Source organism: Psammomys obesus, unplaced genomic scaffold (assembly GCF_907164565.1).
Source record: "Psammomys obesus unplaced genomic scaffold, mPsaObe1.curated_primary_1811, whole genome shotgun sequence".
In the NCBI taxonomy this organism is placed as follows: domain Eukaryota; kingdom Metazoa; phylum Chordata; class Mammalia; order Rodentia; family Muridae; genus Psammomys; species Psammomys obesus.
Genome location: NW_026596085.1, coordinates 9,935,555 through 9,954,878, shown reverse-complemented (window position 1 = coordinate 9,954,878; position 19,324 = coordinate 9,935,555). Strand labels below are relative to the sequence as shown.

General features: G+C 41.4%; 1 protein-coding gene across 1 annotated transcript in view; it reads right to left on the bottom strand.

The window, feature by feature from the left end:
• Positions 1 to 19,324, bottom strand: part of Cpne8 (copine 8) — a 176,550-nt gene that overhangs the window by 84,364 nt on the left and 72,862 nt on the right. Inside the window, exon 7 of the mRNA XM_055627230.1 lies at positions 2,478 to 2,541. Coding sequence (XP_055483205.1) covers positions 2,478 to 2,541 — 64 coding nt within the window. The remainder of the gene's footprint in view (positions 1 to 2,477; positions 2,542 to 19,324) is intronic.

Below are 19,324 nucleotides of genomic sequence, written 5' to 3'. Positions count from 1 at the left end.
GATCTCAAGTTGTACTACAGAGCAATAGTAATAAAAACTGCATGGTATTGGCATAAAAACAGAAAGGAGGATCAATGGAACCGCATAGAAGACCCAGAAATAAACCCACACACCTATGAATACTCGATTTTTGACAAAGAAGCCAAAACCATTCAATGGAAAAAAGACAGCATCTTCAACAAATGGTGCTGGTCCAACTGGATGTCCACATGCAGAAAAATGAAAATAGATCTATATTTATCACCCTGCACAAAACTAAAGTCCAAGTGGATCAAAGACCTCAACATAAAACCAGATACTCTAAATCTGTTAGAAGAAAAAGTGGGGAACAGCCTAGAACTCATTGGCACAGGAGACAACTTCCTGAACAGAACACCAACAGCACAGGCTCTAAGAGCAACAATCAATAAATGGGACCTCATGAAACTGAAAAGCTTCTGTAAAGCAAAGGACACTGTCATCAAAACAAAACGCCTGCCTACAGATTGGGAAAGAATCTTCATTAACCCTTTATCGGACAGAGGACTAATATCGAGTATATACAAAGAACTAAAGAAGCTGAAAAGCAGCAAACCAAGTAATCCAATTAAAAAATGGGGAACAGAGCTAAACAGAATTCTCGACAGAGGAATATCGAATGGCAGAGAAGCACTTAAAGAAATGCTCATCCTCATTAGCCATCAGGGAAATGCAAATCAAAACGACCCTGAGATTTCACCTTACACCCATCAGAATGGCCAAGATGAAAAACTCAAGGGACAACACATGCTGGAGAGGTTGTGAAGAAAGGGGAACCCTCCTCCACTGCTGGTGGGAATGTAAACTGGTACAACCACTCTGGAAATCTATCTGGCGCTTTCTCAGTTAGGAATAGTGCTTCCTCAAGACCCAGCTATACCACTGCTAGGTATATACCCAAAGTTTGCTCAAGTACACAAAAGGGATATTTGTTCAACCATGTTTTTAGCAGCTTTATTTGTAATATCCAGAACCTGGAAACAACCCAGATGTCCATCAACGGAGGAATGGGTACGGAAATTGTGGTATTTTTACATAATGGAATACTACTCAGCAATCAAAAAGGAGGAAATCATGAAATTTGCAGGCAAATGGTGGGATCTAGAAAAGATCATCCTGAGTGAAATATCCCAGAAGGAGAAAGACAAACACGGTATATACTCACTTATATAGACCTATAAGATATGATAAACATAATGAAATCTATACACCTAAAAAAGATAATCAAGAGAGCAGACATGGGGTAAGATGATCAATCCTCGTTTTGAAAGACAGAGGGGATGTGCATTGAACATTGACAGGAGTCTACTGAGCGCATTTGAAAGACTCTAACTAGCAGTGTTTTCAAAGCAAAGACTCATGACCAAACCTTTGGCAGAGTACAGGGAATCATAAGAAAGAAGGGGAGTTAGTCTGATGAGGAAAGGATAGGAGCTCCACAAGGACCAAATATATCTGGGCACAGGGTCTTTTCTGAGACTGACATGCAACCAAGGACCATGTATGAATGTAACCTAGAACCTCTGCTCAGATGTAGCCTGTGGTAGCTCAGTAACCAATTGGTTTCCCATAGTGAGGGGAACAAGGACTATTTCTAACAGGAACTCAATGAATGGCTCTTTGGCCTCCCCACCCCCCAAGGGAGGAGCAGTCCTGTTAGGCCACAGAGGAGAGCTTTGCAGCCAGTCCTGAAGATACCTGATAAAACAGGATCAGATGGATGGGGAGGAGGTCCCCCCTATCAGTGGACTTGGCAAGGAGCACGTGGAGATGAGGGAGGGAGGGAGGGACAGGGAGGGAATGAGGGATCGGGACAAGGCTGGGATACAGAGTTAATAAAATATAACTGATAAGAAAAAAAAATTAAAAAAATAAAAAATAAAAAACTTATTCACCTCAATTTATTAACTAAAAATGATAATAAAGTCATAAATGCCAAAAAAAAAAAAAGAAAACCTCAAGGAAACAGTTTTCTAGACAGAACAGGCCAGTTTCACCTATGAACTCATAGTAGTTGTGACAGCATGCAGAAGACTTACACACGCTCAAGCCCAACAAATTTCCCAGCTTAGACATGGGAAACTGGTACAAAGTTTCACCCCAGGCTTAGAAGCTATGGGCAATGGATAGCTGCTGGGTCAGGGACAGCCACTTTATTTATTTATTTGTTTGTTTGTTTGTTTATTTTTAGTGCTGTGACTGCAACCTCCACATAACTCAAAGTATAAGAACAAGTTGGACTGGATGCCTTTTTGGTTTGATTTTTGGTTTTGGTTTTTGGGTTTTTTTGCTTTTGTTTTTTAAGTGGGCATAAAATTGAGTGTCTAAGGAAGGGAATGTGGATCTGGAAAAATTGAGGGGAGGAGGGAATATGATCAAACTACATTATACGGAATTCTCAAAATCCAGTAAAACATTTTAAATAAAAAGTAATTTTAAACAAGAAAATGTTTACTTACCCTGCAACAGTTTAGTTCCTCTGCTGTTAGTATGATTGTTCCACACTTCCTGCCCGGAATTCCCCTACAACAGTAAGATTATAGGTAGCTCATTTAGATTTATATTAAGAAATTATCTTAATTAATATATCTTTAGTTGATATAACCACATAAAGAGCCTCCTACTATTATTGAGTTCAAACCGAGTGCATTCCAAGCCTCTTCGTTTAGTTTGTCCACAGATCCACAATTCCTAATGAAGGCAATTTCTAGACATCATAGACAAAATGCCAGGCCTCTGTCTGCGAATAGCCATGTTCGTCTTGTTGTCTAATATACAAGTAGCATGATGCAATACAACAAAGCTTTCTCTTGCAACGTCTGTTTCCATACGACAGAAACCCAGGTTCCTGGCACCTCTCTCTCCATTCATCTAGTGGTTATTCATTTGTCTTTGTCTCTCCTGCCTGTTCATTCCCAGGGTGGCACACTACAGCTTGTCTGTTGTGACTCTCCCTTCAGAGTGCTTACACCCTTCAATGAAGTTTCATTTATTTCAGGACCATCATTACTCTGTTATGTACTTTAAAAGTTGGAACCACAGGGGTTAGCATGTAGTCATCCCTATACTGTAAACATAAATGTCACTTTTGTTTCCTCATATGAAGCGATGAGATTGAGAACTGAACCCATGCTTTGTGAATACATGGCTTGGACTGAGCTCAAAGCATTTCTATCTAAGTATCCCTAGGCCTAGGCCTGGAAGCTTCTGGCCTCCATACAATCTAATGTTCTGCAAACCTGAACCTTGAAGGCTTCATCTTCCAGCCTCCATCCACTACCCTGGACCTAGAATGTTTCAACTTCTGAGATTTACTGCAGAATAAACTCACTATATCTCTTTTGAACAGTGGTTGGCTGGTTCTGTTCAGCTGTTCTGGCTCAAACTACTCTGCAAGCTGACTGATTCAAATTGGATTCTCCAGACTTCTGACTGAGTTGCTCTGCTTGTAAAGATTGCCTCTGTATTCCATGAACTGAACTTCTCTGAACTCAACTGCAACTGTACTCAGTGAACCTCACTGAACCTCACTGAACTAAACTGAACCCCCTTCTCTCTCCCTCACTGTTCTTTTTTTTTCCTGGCCACAAACTCACAGAGATCTGCCACCCTCTACCTCCAGAGGGCTGGGATTACAGGCATGTGCCACCACACCCGGCTGGTAAGTTCAATGAGAGCAAAACTTGAGACAAAGTCCTTGCCTCAAGTTTAAGAGCTGTATGTACCAGGTGCTCAATATAATCAGTGGTAATATCCTTAAGTTCAACTCACCAAAATAAAATTTCCACTCAAACCGTCTTTCTCCGGGTCTCTGTTTTACTTATGCTCATTTGCTTTTAAAAGACACTAAGAGCCATGCCGACCAGGAATACACAGGAAGTGCACACGGCTCACCTGCTATGTTTTGGAGAAACGTTCCCCAAAGTCCAAGTGTTACATTCTTGATCTATGGGGTGGGAGGTCACCACTGGGACCCCCAGCTTTTAGTGCTGGGAGACGGAAAAAGTAAAGGTCATAGAGGGTTCATTCTCACAAAGGAGGTGGGACCAATGTCCCTTCTAGTCTCCCTCACCTTCCAGCTGGTGAGGTATAGGTTGGCGATGGGTTTTCTTGATAAGATTCACCTTCACTGTCTCTTGTTGCCGGAGGTCTAGTACCAAGCTCTTAGACAGGAATCTCCAGAGCGGATGTTCCAAAAGAAACATTTTCTTTTTACAAAGTAATTGCATCAGCTATTTTTGAGATGTAACTGATCCATGTAGTTCTCTGACTGTAAGGAAACAGAGAACCATCCTTGCCAATCCTCCAGAAAGCCCTCCTCGCACTCTAAAGGTGTGTCCTTTGACAAACCACACAACCAGTGTATCCTACAAACTACACAGGTAGACTCAGCCCAAGGTTGGTTAGTGTCCTCAAGAATACAGTTCATTCCTGAAACTCACAGTATTTGTGCAACTACCTAGAGTCTTATTTTCTTCCCTGGGGAAAAATGTGAGGAAATGGGCAGCTAAAATCTTAGCAGTTGTACAAATATCAGTGTAAATTATGCTTACTCCAAAACTGTTCTGTTTTCTTCCTATCGGCAAAAAAATCTTTCAGAAGAGACCATTCCAGTTTCTTCCAATGAAAGTGTCTCACTGCTAGGACCTGAGGCTGCCCACACCTTCACCCCACATGAAGTCTATATACATACATCAGGATTGTTCATTCCACTAGTCCCTCAGGACTAAGAAGTCAATTAACTGAACTTTACACATTTTTCTTTAAAATATGGATCCATCATTTTTTATATCCTTCATTTTTTTTTCTCTTTGGTTTGAAGCAGGGTTAGGGGTAGCCTCAATCTTACTATATACCTGGCAAAGTGCTTAAACTGTTCTTCTGACCTCCATTTCCCAAGTGCTGGGAATACAGGCCTGTGTCACCATAACTGATAACATCTTTAATTCTTCTAATCACTTGTTTTCCTGTCTATTATGAATAGCAAGGTTTAAATATTCAGCATTAAGGCAGAGTAAATATTCATCTCTCTGGAAATACTGAGTACCATCTGTAAAGGTCTCCACAGATGTTCTGTATGAAAATCAAAGATAAGTAGACCTCAGTCCTAGGGACTGCTTCACAGCTGAATCACTGGGCCATCCTTTCTTATCCCCCTAGTACTGAAAGAGGTTGTGCCTTTGTCTTGCCTGCAGGAGGTAGAAGGGAATCAGCATCGTAGGCTATGTCTTTCCTCCTCATTGGCGGTGTTTCTGTTTGCTGAAAATCTTAGTGACTCTCATGCTTTGTCACAGGCACGAGGCTTCTGCCCAGATCCTTCCTGGATGAGTCACGTTTATATTTTGGCTCTGGCTGAGAGAACTGAGTGGTCTAGAGTGAGTGTCTTCCCAGAGCCTTTTGCGTGGTTTCTCATTGTGATACCCTGATTTCACTGAAGTTGAATCTAGAAGGGCATGGCCACACCTTCAGTCTCCATTCTTGCCTAAACTTTCCTGACATTGACCTTTCCTGGGCACCTCCAATTATCTGAGCAGAATGAGACTTTCTCAACTCATGAAATCTGTCCAAAACAATTTAAGATTCAGGTTGTTGCTGTTGTTGTTCTTTAAAACCCTCCCATTCTTCACATACTCCTAGACTTAAAGGTTACTAACTTATTGTAATAGTCCCCACTTCCTGATAGCAAACTATGCTTTAGTTTACAGCTGCTTTAATAATGAATCCTCATCAACCTAAAGAGTTAAAATAACATCAACTGTGAGATAATTTTGTAGATCAAATTTCCAACCAGGCTGGGCAGGCACTCTGCTCACAGTTCCTCATGGCTGAAGCAGCCTCTCAAGACAGCAGGCTGGGTATTATCCTCATGCCTAGAATTGCTTACCTCCTATCTGAACAACTCTGGCTTCATCTTTTACCTTTCTCTCCTGCTTTCAAGGCTCCACATGAGGACATTCTATGTGGTGAAATGACTCCACAGTGGTGAGTGACCTACACTCAGCAAGGTATTGGGATGTTGATTTCCTATGCAAATTTCCCCTCCACATCACCATGAGTGCAATGCCAAACCACAAATTCACAGGAGTCAAGATCCTCCATTCCGTAATTCTCAGGTGCTACACATACTCCACACATGTTAAACATATGATAAATGAACACTATATGCATGCTAATGCATAGTACATGCATACTATTCAGTGGTTACACACATGCCACAAATATACAACATACATGTTACATAGTACACACAAAGCTCTGGATATAAGGCCACATTGCAAAAGTCACAAGACAAAATTCTGCATGCATAAAATGAGGCACGCGATATTTTGGTGTCATTGTTTATACAGTAAAAAATAGAGTATTGAATGTCTACTTACTGAACATTAAACTGTTTGTGAATTATAAAACAAATTCTTTACACAACAATGCAGAAAAGGAAAAGGTAAAAAAAAAAAAAAGGCCCCTCTCCAGATGGTGTCTAAATATATTTACAATTCATTAAGTGGATACAGCCATGAAATAAATACACCAGGCTTCTCATGTCAGTAGTTCTCACAAACTACTTAAAATCAAAACTCAAGTCACTAAATATTTATTATATGTAGTATATTATATGGTCAAGTAAAAAAAAACCACATATATTATGACTTTTTATTTAAGCAACACAGTTTAAATCAACTGACTGTTACCTTGAGCAAGCTATCTAACCACTTTGAAGCTCAGTTTCTTCACCTGACAAGTCAAAGTAATTGTGTAATTTTTATTATCACATGTGTATTGATCATGGTGCAGGATAGGCTATTCAGCCCAGTGGTAAGTGCTTGCTTAGCATGTTCAAGGGCCTGAGTTCAAACCTCAGTCACGACTGTCAAGCAATAAAAGCCAGATCAAATCAAACAACGAATAGGCCAAGTGTTCAGGACATTATAGTTTTATTATGTGTCCACATGTATTATCTACAATTGTCTGTTAATGCCAGATGTAGTATTGAAGCAGGGAATGCTAATTCCAAATACTGTAGGGTTGCAGTGGAAAATTCACTCTTCCGAATTATCTACAGCCTCGCTCACATCATCTGGTGAGTATCTGCAGGATGAGGAGGACATGCATGCTCAACATGTATTACATACATGTCAGAAGTGTAGCTCCGTAACAGAATACCACGTCTGAATAATATGTGCAATGAACTTGTAATTATTGGATTCGAAAGTGCTGTTTAATGCGTAAAAAGCTCTTATCACGGTGTGACAGCGCTAAATACTGAGTGATAGTAGGAGCTCGTGCTTATTACAGAGAAATTTTCTGAGGCTAGGAATGAGTGGGAAGTCGAAAAGAGGGGCAATGAGAGAATCATTTTGACAGAACATTGAGAGGTGATCATGATAGCCGTGGCCCTGTCTGTAAGAATGGCGGCCTCGGAACTGAAAGATTCTACAAGGCCCGTGAACTCATCAGAACTTCACTGATTACAGAGGTTTGGGAAATTTCAGGCCTGGAACCAAGCTATCTCCAGCTCTCATAGGTCCCTTTGTAGCTATTCCATACCTTACCCGCCCTAAGAGTCTTACCTAACATCCTGTGATTATCAGATAAGAAATGAGCTGCCACCAGCCCTGAGGCTAAGGATGGCATCAGATAACATCCCAGCCTCTCACAAATCTCCTTGCCTAGCTATAACCTGCCAACCAGATCTTCCAGCAATGTCTCATAAAAGTGCCTTGAAATGCATTTTTTAATTTTTTTCATCAATATATTAATAAACAATAAATAAATTCAATTATTATTTTTAAAAGTGCCTTGATTTTATAACTCTGTTCTGTTACTATAAAAACTGTATGAAACTGTTACCATGTTGGAAGATGGAACTTGGGGTGACATGAATCTGTATTCCTGGCCACAAACAGTCTTACTTGGTTCCAGAAAAAGCTAGCTTGTTCTTCTTTCAGGTAAGGGTGTGATTTAATATAGGCCAAATCTGTCTGTTGTCACCTTGACCCTCTGTTAAACCCCTGGTAAGGGTTGGGACATTCTAGACAGGTATTTCAGCCCTCTCCTGCTGTGTGACTGTGATCCCCTGGCTGTCAGATTTCCAAACCAGGGACAGTAAAACAAAGAAAAGCTCTTTGTTGATTAAAACTTTCCAGGCTGGAGAGATGGCTCAGCAGGTAAGAATATTTTGTGGTCAAGCGTGCCCACCTGAGTTCAAATGTCAGCAGCCATCTAAAAAGCCGAGTATGGCCTCTTGTACCTGCTATGAAAACAGGGGAATTGCTGGAACTTGCTGGTTGCCAGCCTAACTCAAGTTTCAGTAAGAGACCCTTCCACAAGTGAGTAAGGCACATTGACTTTCCTGGCCTCCACATAGGTACACAGATGTCTGTACCTGCAGACCTGTGCACTTCTCTCTCTCTCTCTCTCTCTCTCTCTCTCTCTCTCTCTCTCTCCCTCTCTCTGTCTCTCTCTCACTCATGCACACACACACACACACACATACACACAGTCCTGGCCTATTCAAACTTTCTGCAGGGGTCCCAGGCTTGGAGAAGAGATTAAAAAGCCCAAGTACCAGGCCACCATCCAGAAGAGAGACCTGGCCTCATAGAAGAGGAGCTTCTATGAGCTGATTACAGGTCACCCACACCTGCATATTTCCTGGCTCTTGTCTCCTCTCTTCTATAAACTGAAGCATGCTGCCATAAGCAAAATGAAGAAAGACTGCGGTGGGGGTGGGGTCTCTCCCGGTTTGGAAAAACTGGAATAAATCCAATTTCTGTTTCCTAATTTCTTTTGAAATACATGGAAGCTAAGTGGAATCCAACTCGATACCGGTGTGACTACAGAGACCAATAGGTGCAAATTCAAAATTGTCACAGTTGCTGGTAACATAGAATGGCCTCTGTGAGCTCAGTGGCCATGGTGCAGAGGTTTGTGAAGGACATTAAGAAATGCTGCTGTGGCTGTGCTGGGTGAACCTGAACTTTGGGACAGAGGACAGAAGTTACAAAATGTGCAGCCAAGCAGGAAATATGCCAGACTGAATAGCAACCCAAACTCCTCGTGGCCCAGAGGCCTCTGAAGTCCCTCTAAGCAAACACAAATGTACATCCACGTGGGAGTGTAATAGGAGACAACACTTGAGTGAAGAGAAACTTACTGTGAATTGATATCTCTTAGAGGCGTGATGACGGGGGAAATACGTCATTTCCAAAGAGAAAAGATTTATGTAAGTGCAACTTCTTAAAACTAGTGATGGGCTTATTTTAATTGTGATGCATTTATCTTTGTCACCAATATAGTGTATTGTTAACAAAATTTCATTTCCAAAATTATAGTTAAATGGTTATCACAGTGAAAATTATTTTCACTCTTAAAATATATCATATGCCAGACAACTGAAAGTAAAATACTCGTTTAAAATTTGAACTATTGTCTACATCAAGAACTTCATTTGTTACCATACAAATTTAACATTGGAACTAAATATGATCTTATTTTATAGACCCAATGTCGGTGTGGACATTGAAAAGAGAGGGAGGCAGCCATTGCAGCAGTTCAGAATGGCAATTCTTAAACACCCCGTATGTAAAAAGTGTTTAAGAAGTTATGTTATGTGGTTTTGGTGAGATAAACTACCTACCCATTTATAGAAATATTAAGCTAACCTTATTGAAACCTACTCTCTGCCTTAGTGTTACAGTGATTATACTTATAGCAAGGGTTTTACAATTTAAAATGGCTTCCCAATCACTGAGAAACAAATATAAAGCTTTTACATGCAGAAGGAATATTGGTTCACTGGTACAGCATTTTACTTGCATGGATCCAGACCTGAGTTTGATTCTCACTACCACAGAATATAAACACAGTAAAAAAAAAAAATACACACACACACACACACACACATATGTGTGTGTGACTATCACTCTACACTATTTACTTTAATAACCTCGTATTGAATTATTATTCTTCATAGGACACACAGGTCTGTATAAGAACAGCGATATGACGTTCTCCTTTTAAGGCTTTTGGCAGTTGTTATTTGGAGACAGGATGGGAGAGCATTTCAGCCTCCAGCCTGTGCTAAAAAGATGCTGCTGTTTTGCCCCAGGGAGCTGTGTGTGTCTTGCTTCAAAAAACAATGAAGAAGGTTGAGAAGAATTATAAAGGATTTCTCTGTTGTCCTATTCTACTCAGAGTTTGGATTTTTGTGCTTAAGAAAAGGCAATAGAGAATTTAAAACAAACAATCAAAGATGGTGGGCGAGGAGGGGACCTGATGTCAGTAAGATGTTGAGAGGAGCCGATGCTTTCAAGGGCAAACTGCATGCTTATTTTTGAAACCACAACTGAATACATTTGCCCAAATGACTGAAAGCATACATCGGAAGGGGCTTCGCTGGGAAATGCCGGTAAACAGCAAACTAAGCCTGCGATGGAGCCGGCTCAGTCTGAACTAAAGGCCAGTTGTTCTGCTCCCGTGATCTCAGGGTGTGTGATCAGTAGACTCTCAAAGCAGACCAGGGGTTTCCTGGAACACTGAAGGCTTCAACTTATTGGAGTATATTCTCAGAGACTGACACCCCATTGGCTTTTATTCCTGGAATGGCATGGCTCCCCAGTGAAGGGTAAACATACAAAGGCCAGTAGCCAAACAAAAACTAGGGCCAGCCACTTAGTGAAAACTTTGAACAAAGAGCTCCAGAGGTGAGAGGTTGAAATTAGGCATTCCCTACTCTGTTTCACTCAATACTGTATAAATTGGTGGATTTCCAGCCTTCGCCTTAGGAAACTCCGTTTTAAGCAGTTTGATTCCATTTTTGGCAGAAAGATGACTGTAGCCCGTATGTCAGCCCACAAGCTACAAATGACTTATTCTTGGGAATAGAAAAGGGATGCCCTATCATCTGATTGGGGTGAACTGAGACTATAGGAACACATGGGTTTATTGAAAGGAAGTCAAGGAACCAAGCCCGAAAATTTGTCCGACACACAGACCAAGGAAATGGTATAATTCTCGAACATGGATCTCACAAAGCATCAGTTCTCAGCCTATGGGTGGTGGCCCCTTGGGGTTCCATATTTGATACTTACATTACGATTCATAATGGTAGCAAAATTACAACTATGAGCTAACAACAGCTCTGACCTGCAACAGGCAGGGTGGGGCCTACAAAGATATGGGGGTTACTCTAGCTGAGATCCCTGATGATGAGTGTCATGGAGACTGGAGAGGCCAGTCTCACCAAACAAGAAGGAGGGAAACACACACCCTCAAAAACTTCTGCCCAGAATCTACCCTGCCTATAGGATGTACAGGGATAAAGATAGAGCACAGATTGAGGGAATGTGCAACCGATACCTGACCCAACCTGAGACCCACTCCACAGAAGAGAGCCAACCCCTGACACTATTGATGAGGCTCTGCTGTGTTTGCAGATGGGAACCTAGTATAGCTGTCCTCTGAAAAGCAACAGATCTGAGCAGAAACTGAGACTCACAGTCACACAATGGGCAGAGCACAGGGAGCCTTGTGGAAGACTGAGGAGAGGGATAGAAGGACCCAGAGGAGACAGGAGCTACATAAGAAGACCAACAGTCCCAACTAACCTGGGTCCAGGGGGACTTGCGGAGACTGAAGCACGAAACAAGGACCGTGCATGGGCTGCACCTAGGCTCTCTACACATATGTACCCAATGGGCAGCTTAGCCTCCATGCGGGTCCCCTAGAAAAGGGATTGGGGGCTGTCTCTGACATGGTCTCTGTTGCATCCCTTTCCATCACTTCCCCCTGGTGGGGCTGCCTTGCCAGTTACTGGGAAAGAGGAAGCACACAGTTATGATGAAACTGGATGGGTGCTGGGGTGGGTTGGGTGCGGGTGGGGGTTTGGGGGAGAGTACACTCCTCTTTTCTAGGGGCCAGAGAGGAGGGATAGGAGTAAGGGGGGCAGAAGGGAGGGACCAGAAGGAGAGAAGAAAGGGGGCTAAGATTGAGATCTAAAAATAAGTTTAAATAAACAAACAAATAAATAAATATGATTTTATGGCTGGGGCTCACCACATCACGAGGAACTCTATTTAAGGGTCGCAGCATTAGGAAGGTTGAGAACCACTGTCATAAAGCATGCATGTTTAAAGCTGTGACGTCATGGCTCCACATCAAACCATCATCTGATACAGGTTGCCAGCATGAAGCCGATAACAAGCAGAAAAGTCCCTGAGGGTCCTTAAGCCTGCAGCTTGGCTCAGTCCCCTGCTGTTGATGCAGCATACTCCACAGCCAGCCCAGCTACCTTTTCACCCATCTGGACCTAAACCCACTGTTTCCTGTTCTCAGACCTCAGTTCAACCTTTCACCTTGAGGCTGGACTCTACAGGTTTGCTCTCTGAGTTCACTTCAGCAGCTCCAGCAGTGGTTCTTCAGGCAGTGGGGCTGGTTCCTTCTTATCAATACTGTCTCTCTCTCAGCCTGCCTCTTGCCTTCTGAACTCTGCAGCAGCCCTCTTTAATGTGTTTTCATTATGCATATATGCATGTTGAAATGCATAGATGTGTTTGCAGTGTGCTAATATTAGTAATTAATATTGCAGTTAATATTAGTAATTAATATCAGACTAAAAGGACCTGCATCTGCCTCAGCTAGGTGGAATTATCTGACAATTGCTCCCACTGAAACCACTGAACTTTGTGTACTTATTGTTAAAACATTTTGACACTGTGGAAAGCCATAAACCTTCTATATGTCTCAGGTACAAAGCACTCAACAAAAAAATAAAAAAATAAAATAAAGGCAAGATGCCCTGCAGTACCAGAATGAAAAAGTGGTAGCTTGGCGGTGGTGACACACACCTTTAACCCCAGCACTCAAGAGGCAGAGGTAGACAGATCTCCGTGAGTTCGTGGCCAGCCTGTTCTACAGAGGACAGCCAGGGCTACACAGAGAAACCCTGTCTCGAAAAACCAAAAGAAAAAGTGATGAGGAAGGACATCTGGCAGTTTCTGGATCACCACACTGAAAATTTTTAAGTGCTTATTTTCAAACAGGAAGGACCTGAGTCCTTATCTGATGATTCATTCCTAATTTGGAAGGATTTTTCTTTGCATATTTTTGTCTTCCATATTTCTGCTGCTGTGGTTCCATGTACCGCAGGTGGGCCCTTAAGAAAAGATGGGGCAGTGAGATGTTTGAAGAAGGTGGGGGAGAGTTTGGGGGAGGCTTGAGAGTCAGGGTCGGTGCTCCTTGAAAGCTTACACAGCACAAGCCCTTGAAACGAGGGGCCGGGCATGGCGGCACATGCCTTTAATCCCAGCACTCAAGGTGGCAGAGGCAGGTGGGTCACTGTGAGTTCGAGGTCAGCCTGGTCTACAAAGGAAGTCCCGGGTAGCCAAGGCTACATGAAGAAACCCTGCCTCAAAAAACCAAAAACCAAAACATACAGCAAAAATCCCAAACAAACAAACAAAATATGAGGCTTTACAACTTCTTTCAACATTGCAAATAAACATATGATCAGTTGAAATTTCTAATACAGTGTTGTGGTTAAGAGCATGAGCTCAGCAGCCACAAGGCATTTGTTTGCATTTCTGACTCTTTAGAATCCTCATCTTGGTTGCTTCCTGATACACAGGAATGATGACAGTTGCCACCTGGCCCATGAGGTGCTGGTAGTTAAAGATGCTCAAAGTGTGAGGCTGTTAACAGCAGACATTGTAAGAACTCCCTTCATTCAACAATGGAGGTAGAAATATCCGTGGCTCCCTTTTACTTGGTTTGATAACTAAAAGTCCAAGGAGCAAAAATAGCAAGGTGGTCTCTGCTGTTTCTGGCAAATGTTTCTTTCTTGTCAGACTCTTAAAATAATAAACCCCAAATAATTAAAACTTGCCCAGAGATTCTGCACTGGAAGAGCAGATAGTCTGGAATTCTGATGGATGCTGGGAACAGATTTCACACAGTTCTGATGTGTATTTCCTGGTGTCAAGTCCAAATTCTGGCAGTTAGACAAAAGGCAGCATTCCTTGTGCAGCCTGTTCCCCTCTACCAAAGGAGCCCTATCACTGACAGGAGGGACAAATGGCTACCTGTGGTGTCTGTTAGCATACCAAAGCGCATGCTGGCCTCCTGGCTCCCTCAACATCACATTTCAGAGTCAAGGCTTACGCCCAGGCTCTTCTCACCCTGCCCCTGACCTAAACTTCTTCCAGCTCATGAGCCTTCCTCTCCAGAGCTTCTCTTTGTCCTTATAACCCTCCTATTTCAGTTATGCTATCTTGGTGTCCTTTGCCCACGCTCTCTTTGTCTTCCTCTCTCACTTTTCCTCTCTCCTCTCATGTCCCAGTCCAGTCCGCTGGCCGTGTTCAGTCGCCTACCTTCTCTCCCTGCTCCGGAATCTTCCAGATGCCTCTACTGTACTCTCTCTCATATCTATAATAAAAACCTTCCCCCACCTCCTGCCATCCCTTGGCGTGCTCATATCATCAGTTTATACACCTGGCATGTGTCTCTCCTCTATAAATTATGCCTTTGCCACAGAACAGGGGACTGGGAGTTGTTCTTTCAGGTATATTTTTGCTTTACCAACTTGCTTCCTAACATCCTTAAGAAGTGACAAGTTTATCTACCTGTGCCCTCTATTACAGGTCATAATGATTTATGTTCCAAGGTTGTCCCATAAAGATCTTTCCTCACCTGCTAGTTTGCTTAACCACAGAACTAAGATGGTTCTACCTATGGAAGAGGGAAGGCCAGAGGAAAGACTGTGAGTGTCTATGTAAAGGAAACTGTGGTGTCTATGAAATGTTTTCCTGCGTAGATTACCAAACACTGTAGAAACAGTAACCTTTAAGAAAATCATGATATGAAAGCCAGTTGATTCTGGGGATATTTATTCAGTTCACAAATATGTGTATTTTTTACTCATAATTTCTCTTCCAAAGTAGCAGATCATGTCTTAATTTGTTTCCTTCAGTCATGTCGTTCGTAGCAAGAGTTCAAAAGCAAGGAGGTTTGACTAACACAGAGAGCCTCGCCTGCTTCCACAGCTTGCTGAACAGTGTGACAGGCCAAAAATGATACCTTCCTCTTACAGCAACGCTGGCTCTCTCCTGGGATTCACGCAAGAAATTTGAAGGTCATTTTTAAAATCATCTTCAACTCCTGTTATCAATCTACCATTGTGATATCAACCTCAAGAACACAATGTTAAGTGTTCCTTTTCATTTCTCTGGTTTGAACTATGCTTTTGTTAACAAGCCATAATCAGTTTACAAGCCAAAGTGAATGAACCCCTCTGAACAAAACTCCTGAATTCTCTTCCACTTTCATGATAAAGTTCATAATTCTGAAAATGGCCTAGACACACACTGTCTAAACTAATCTAATTCCCACTTACAGAGGTACGGATTGTAGCTATTCATCTAAGTGGGGGAATTTAGCAAGCTCAGCAACAACTATGTATACACATTTGTACCCGTCATACTTGGTTCTAACAGGTTTTTGGCCATAATCAGTTTTCCAAAAAGATTTTCTTATTTTTAGGCAAAATAGCATTTTATAAAAATCCCTAAGACATCTATTAAACCCATATTTTATCTGATAGAGAGATAAAAGCCAGTTCATTATCTGCTCAGCATGGTGGACGTTACTTCATTTTTCTCATATTTAAACATCTACAGATGTTACCAGAAGTCTCAAACAAATAAGGGAGCCGTCACATCCCTGCAGAACGACAGACTAACCATTCTGTGGTTTGTCTCTGATAGTGGCATTCAATGCTTTTTTTTTTTGATGAAAATACATTCATTTTGTCCAAAATTTTCTCGACTCACCATGTCTTTTCTACACCCTTCTAACCAGAAGAGCTCATCTACATGACACTAGCTGTGGCTGCTAGAATTTCTGAATAGAACAAAGAATCCAGTCAAATTGCTGCTGTGAATATCCTGCTGCAAACACCTTGATTTTTGAAATAAACAATTGTATTTGTGTCACTCTTTCCTGTGTGTATATACCAAAGGGAGCAGAAGAAACTGCTTCAGCTAAGCATTAGAGTTCTATCATACATAAAATTCACGTGCTTGTGGCAGACACACGATAAATTGGCAGTGAAATGTACCACCTCCCCCAGAAGGGTAAAAGTTTTCTGTTTATTCCGTGTTGCTACAGCATCTATTGTTACTCTAAAGTGCATTAATTTCTAATACATTAAATAATACTGCCTTAGTTTCTTCTGTTGCCCTGAAAAAGTATCCTGACCAAAGCGACTTAAAGGAGAAAGCCTCTGTTTTGCTCACAGAAGGGATTACAGCCTATCGTTCACAGAACTCAAGGCAGTAGGAACTTGAAGCCTCTGGTTACATTATATCCACAGGGCAGCGAGTCAGTGCATGCTTGTATGTATTTCTCATTCCCCTCTCTACACTTATACAGCCCAAGACCCCAACCCCAGAGTATACAGGTCCTTCCACATCAAGAATTGTGATTGAGGTGACTTGTCAGTCATTCTCAAGGTCCTCCTCACAGGCGATCTTAGACTGTGTCACACTTGTTACAAATACGTATATTACAAACACAGGATCTTTATAAACACGAAGGCTCTTAACTGACACTGAACTTGAGATTGGTTTCCCTTGCAATTGTGTAAGAATATACATCCATCAGACACCACAGGGATTTAGGACACTTAACAGTAACCACATTGTTATATAAAACACAAATAATAAAGAATGGAACTCATCTCGTTGTTCCAATTAGATAGTCAGGCACACACTAAAAACAGACAAAATTGTTGTGATATTTATATTTTACATAATAAAATCAAATTTGGTTTTCTATTGTCTTTTTCCTAAATTTGCTGAATTTCTGCCTTAACACACAGAAAGACATAAAAGCAAGGGAGAGAGAAAAGGAAGGCAAGAGGAAGGCAAAGGAGAGATATTAACTGATTTGACTTCAGAGTTTTCTCCTAAAAGTCATTGGATACTTTTAATAAAAATGTCACAGTTGAGAGCAGGCCTGCTGAAGGTCCACTAATTTAAAAGTCTTGTTTTCTAGGGGTCACAGTTTAGAAAGTGGCACCCACTAAGGATCGTTAGGCCATCACTGTGTGTCTTCAGGAGGACAGTATGGCCTTGTAACCTTCCATTTGTCAGCTCCCCAGTGATGGGCTCTGTGTTTCTGCCATCACCTTCTGCCTTTGTACAAACCAAAGGAATTCAGCTAATTGATCATGGAATGGAACTTTGGCCAAGGAGTTTTTTCTCAGGTACTTTTTGTGGTGATAGAAGGCTAATGGTGCGGAAGTAAGGAGACCATATCTTTCATCATATTAGTCAAAGAGCTGAGATAAAACAGCACCAACTCAATTAGGGTGCACATGCCACTAAAGTAAGTTATAGAGCATAAAAACATTGAGTTAATTTGTTGAGTTTATCATCAGCATCTTGGTTACTTCTTTATTATCGTTATAAGATGCCATGACCAAGGTTATTTATGAAACAAGTCTTTAATTTGGGGCTCATGGTTCCAGAGAGTAGTAAAGTGTTCATGACCGTCATGTTGGGAAGCATGGCAGCAGTCATGGCACTAGAACAGTAACTGAGAGCTTAAGTCTTATCCACAAGCAAGGGAGAGAGAAAGAAACTGAGATTATGAAACTCAAACCCCATCCCCAGTAACACACCTCCTCCAACAAGAGCGAGGACCTGCCTTCTAGTCACTGACTTATTCCTTCTGGCTCCCATGTCCTTATTCACATGCTCTTGTGCCTAGCTGAAAGGGACACAACCATAATGTCTGTTGCCTAAGGAACATAATCCACATTTTCCCTGGAAAAGACAAAAGCAATGATTCTTAAACTGGAGCCATCTCTATTATTCCTGAGACTACTGAATCTATCCCTAAATTCCTTACAGATAAACAAAGGAAGGCTCTGAGAGCATCATGAAGAAACTTGGATCCAATCTGACAGCATAAAAACAAAGCAAAACAAAACAGAGCTATTCAGGTATGGTGGTGCACACCTGTAATCCCAGCACTCAGGGAGGCAGAGGCAGGAAGGAAGATCTCTGTGAGTTTGAGGCCAGCTTGGTGTACAAAGTGAGTCCAGGACAGCCAGGGCTGTTACTCAGAGAAATCTTGTCTCAAAAAAAAGAAAAAAAGAAAGAAAAAGAAGAGAAGAAAAGAAAAGAAAAAAGAAAAAAAAGCCCACAGAGCTGAGTGGAAGTGATATTAAATAATGATGGGACCACTAAAGAGAGGGGCCAGGAGTCACAGGGACCCGGCAAAGGCTGCAGACAAGAAAGTAGCACATCACCAAAAATGTATGGTAATAAAGATTTGGTAAATAAATCCTATCCAACAAAACAGACTTTCAGGAAACTGTAAAAATGTTTAACTGCTAATAAAATGAAAGCAAAAGTTTTAGATACAAATTTTAAGTCAGTTTACTTTAGTTCCTAGAGACTATTTTTTAAATAATTATTTTTATAAGAAAATAAGAGCCCAAGTCATTGTAACTGAAGCCCAGAAATACAATAGTTAAGTTTAATCCAAATTATGATTATTTAATAAGACAAGTAGCTACATATGAGAAACCTTTTCTGCCTTTGTGACAAATCTGGCTTAGTTGTCAAAGTTTTGGTTAATGGATCATTTAGAATGCTACTTTGTCTTCTCTAAAATCACCAAATTTTACAATTATCACTCATTTAAAAGCCCTTGTCTGATGAGGTATGATAACTCAACTGCAATTAGGAAGCTGGAAAAGAGGCCTGTGAACATTTTATCAGAATATAAACCAGGCCATTTAGAGGGAGGAGAACAAGAGGGTACATTGAATAACTTAGACTATAAAAGGGCAACTAATTAGAAAATAAATCTCTCATCTAAATGAATTAGCAAATAAACGTTAAACCATGTGGTTAATGCTATTAAGTAACGTAGGAGATACAGGAAGAATTTTAGAATTCCAGATGAATCTTTTTTTTTTTTTTTTTTTTTTTTTTATTGTGGGTATCTTTCCTACCCCAGTACTTTGTGCTGCATTTTGGAAGTGTATGCTCAGCAGCATGGGGAAAATAGCCAAAGTCTTTAACATAATTGAAAAGGTACTAACTCAAGAGGGAGCGTGTGCAGACCCCGTCTCTGACCTTAGCTTGGAGGGAGAGCCTGAAAAATTGTCCATATTGAGTGGCTGCCTGGTCAGGGTGTGAGAAGGTGGTCCAAGAGAGAGGGGACTGTGGAGAACAGATACAAACTTTGCTTTAAGAGTCTCTCATCTCCAGTGCGAACCACATCACTCATTGTACAC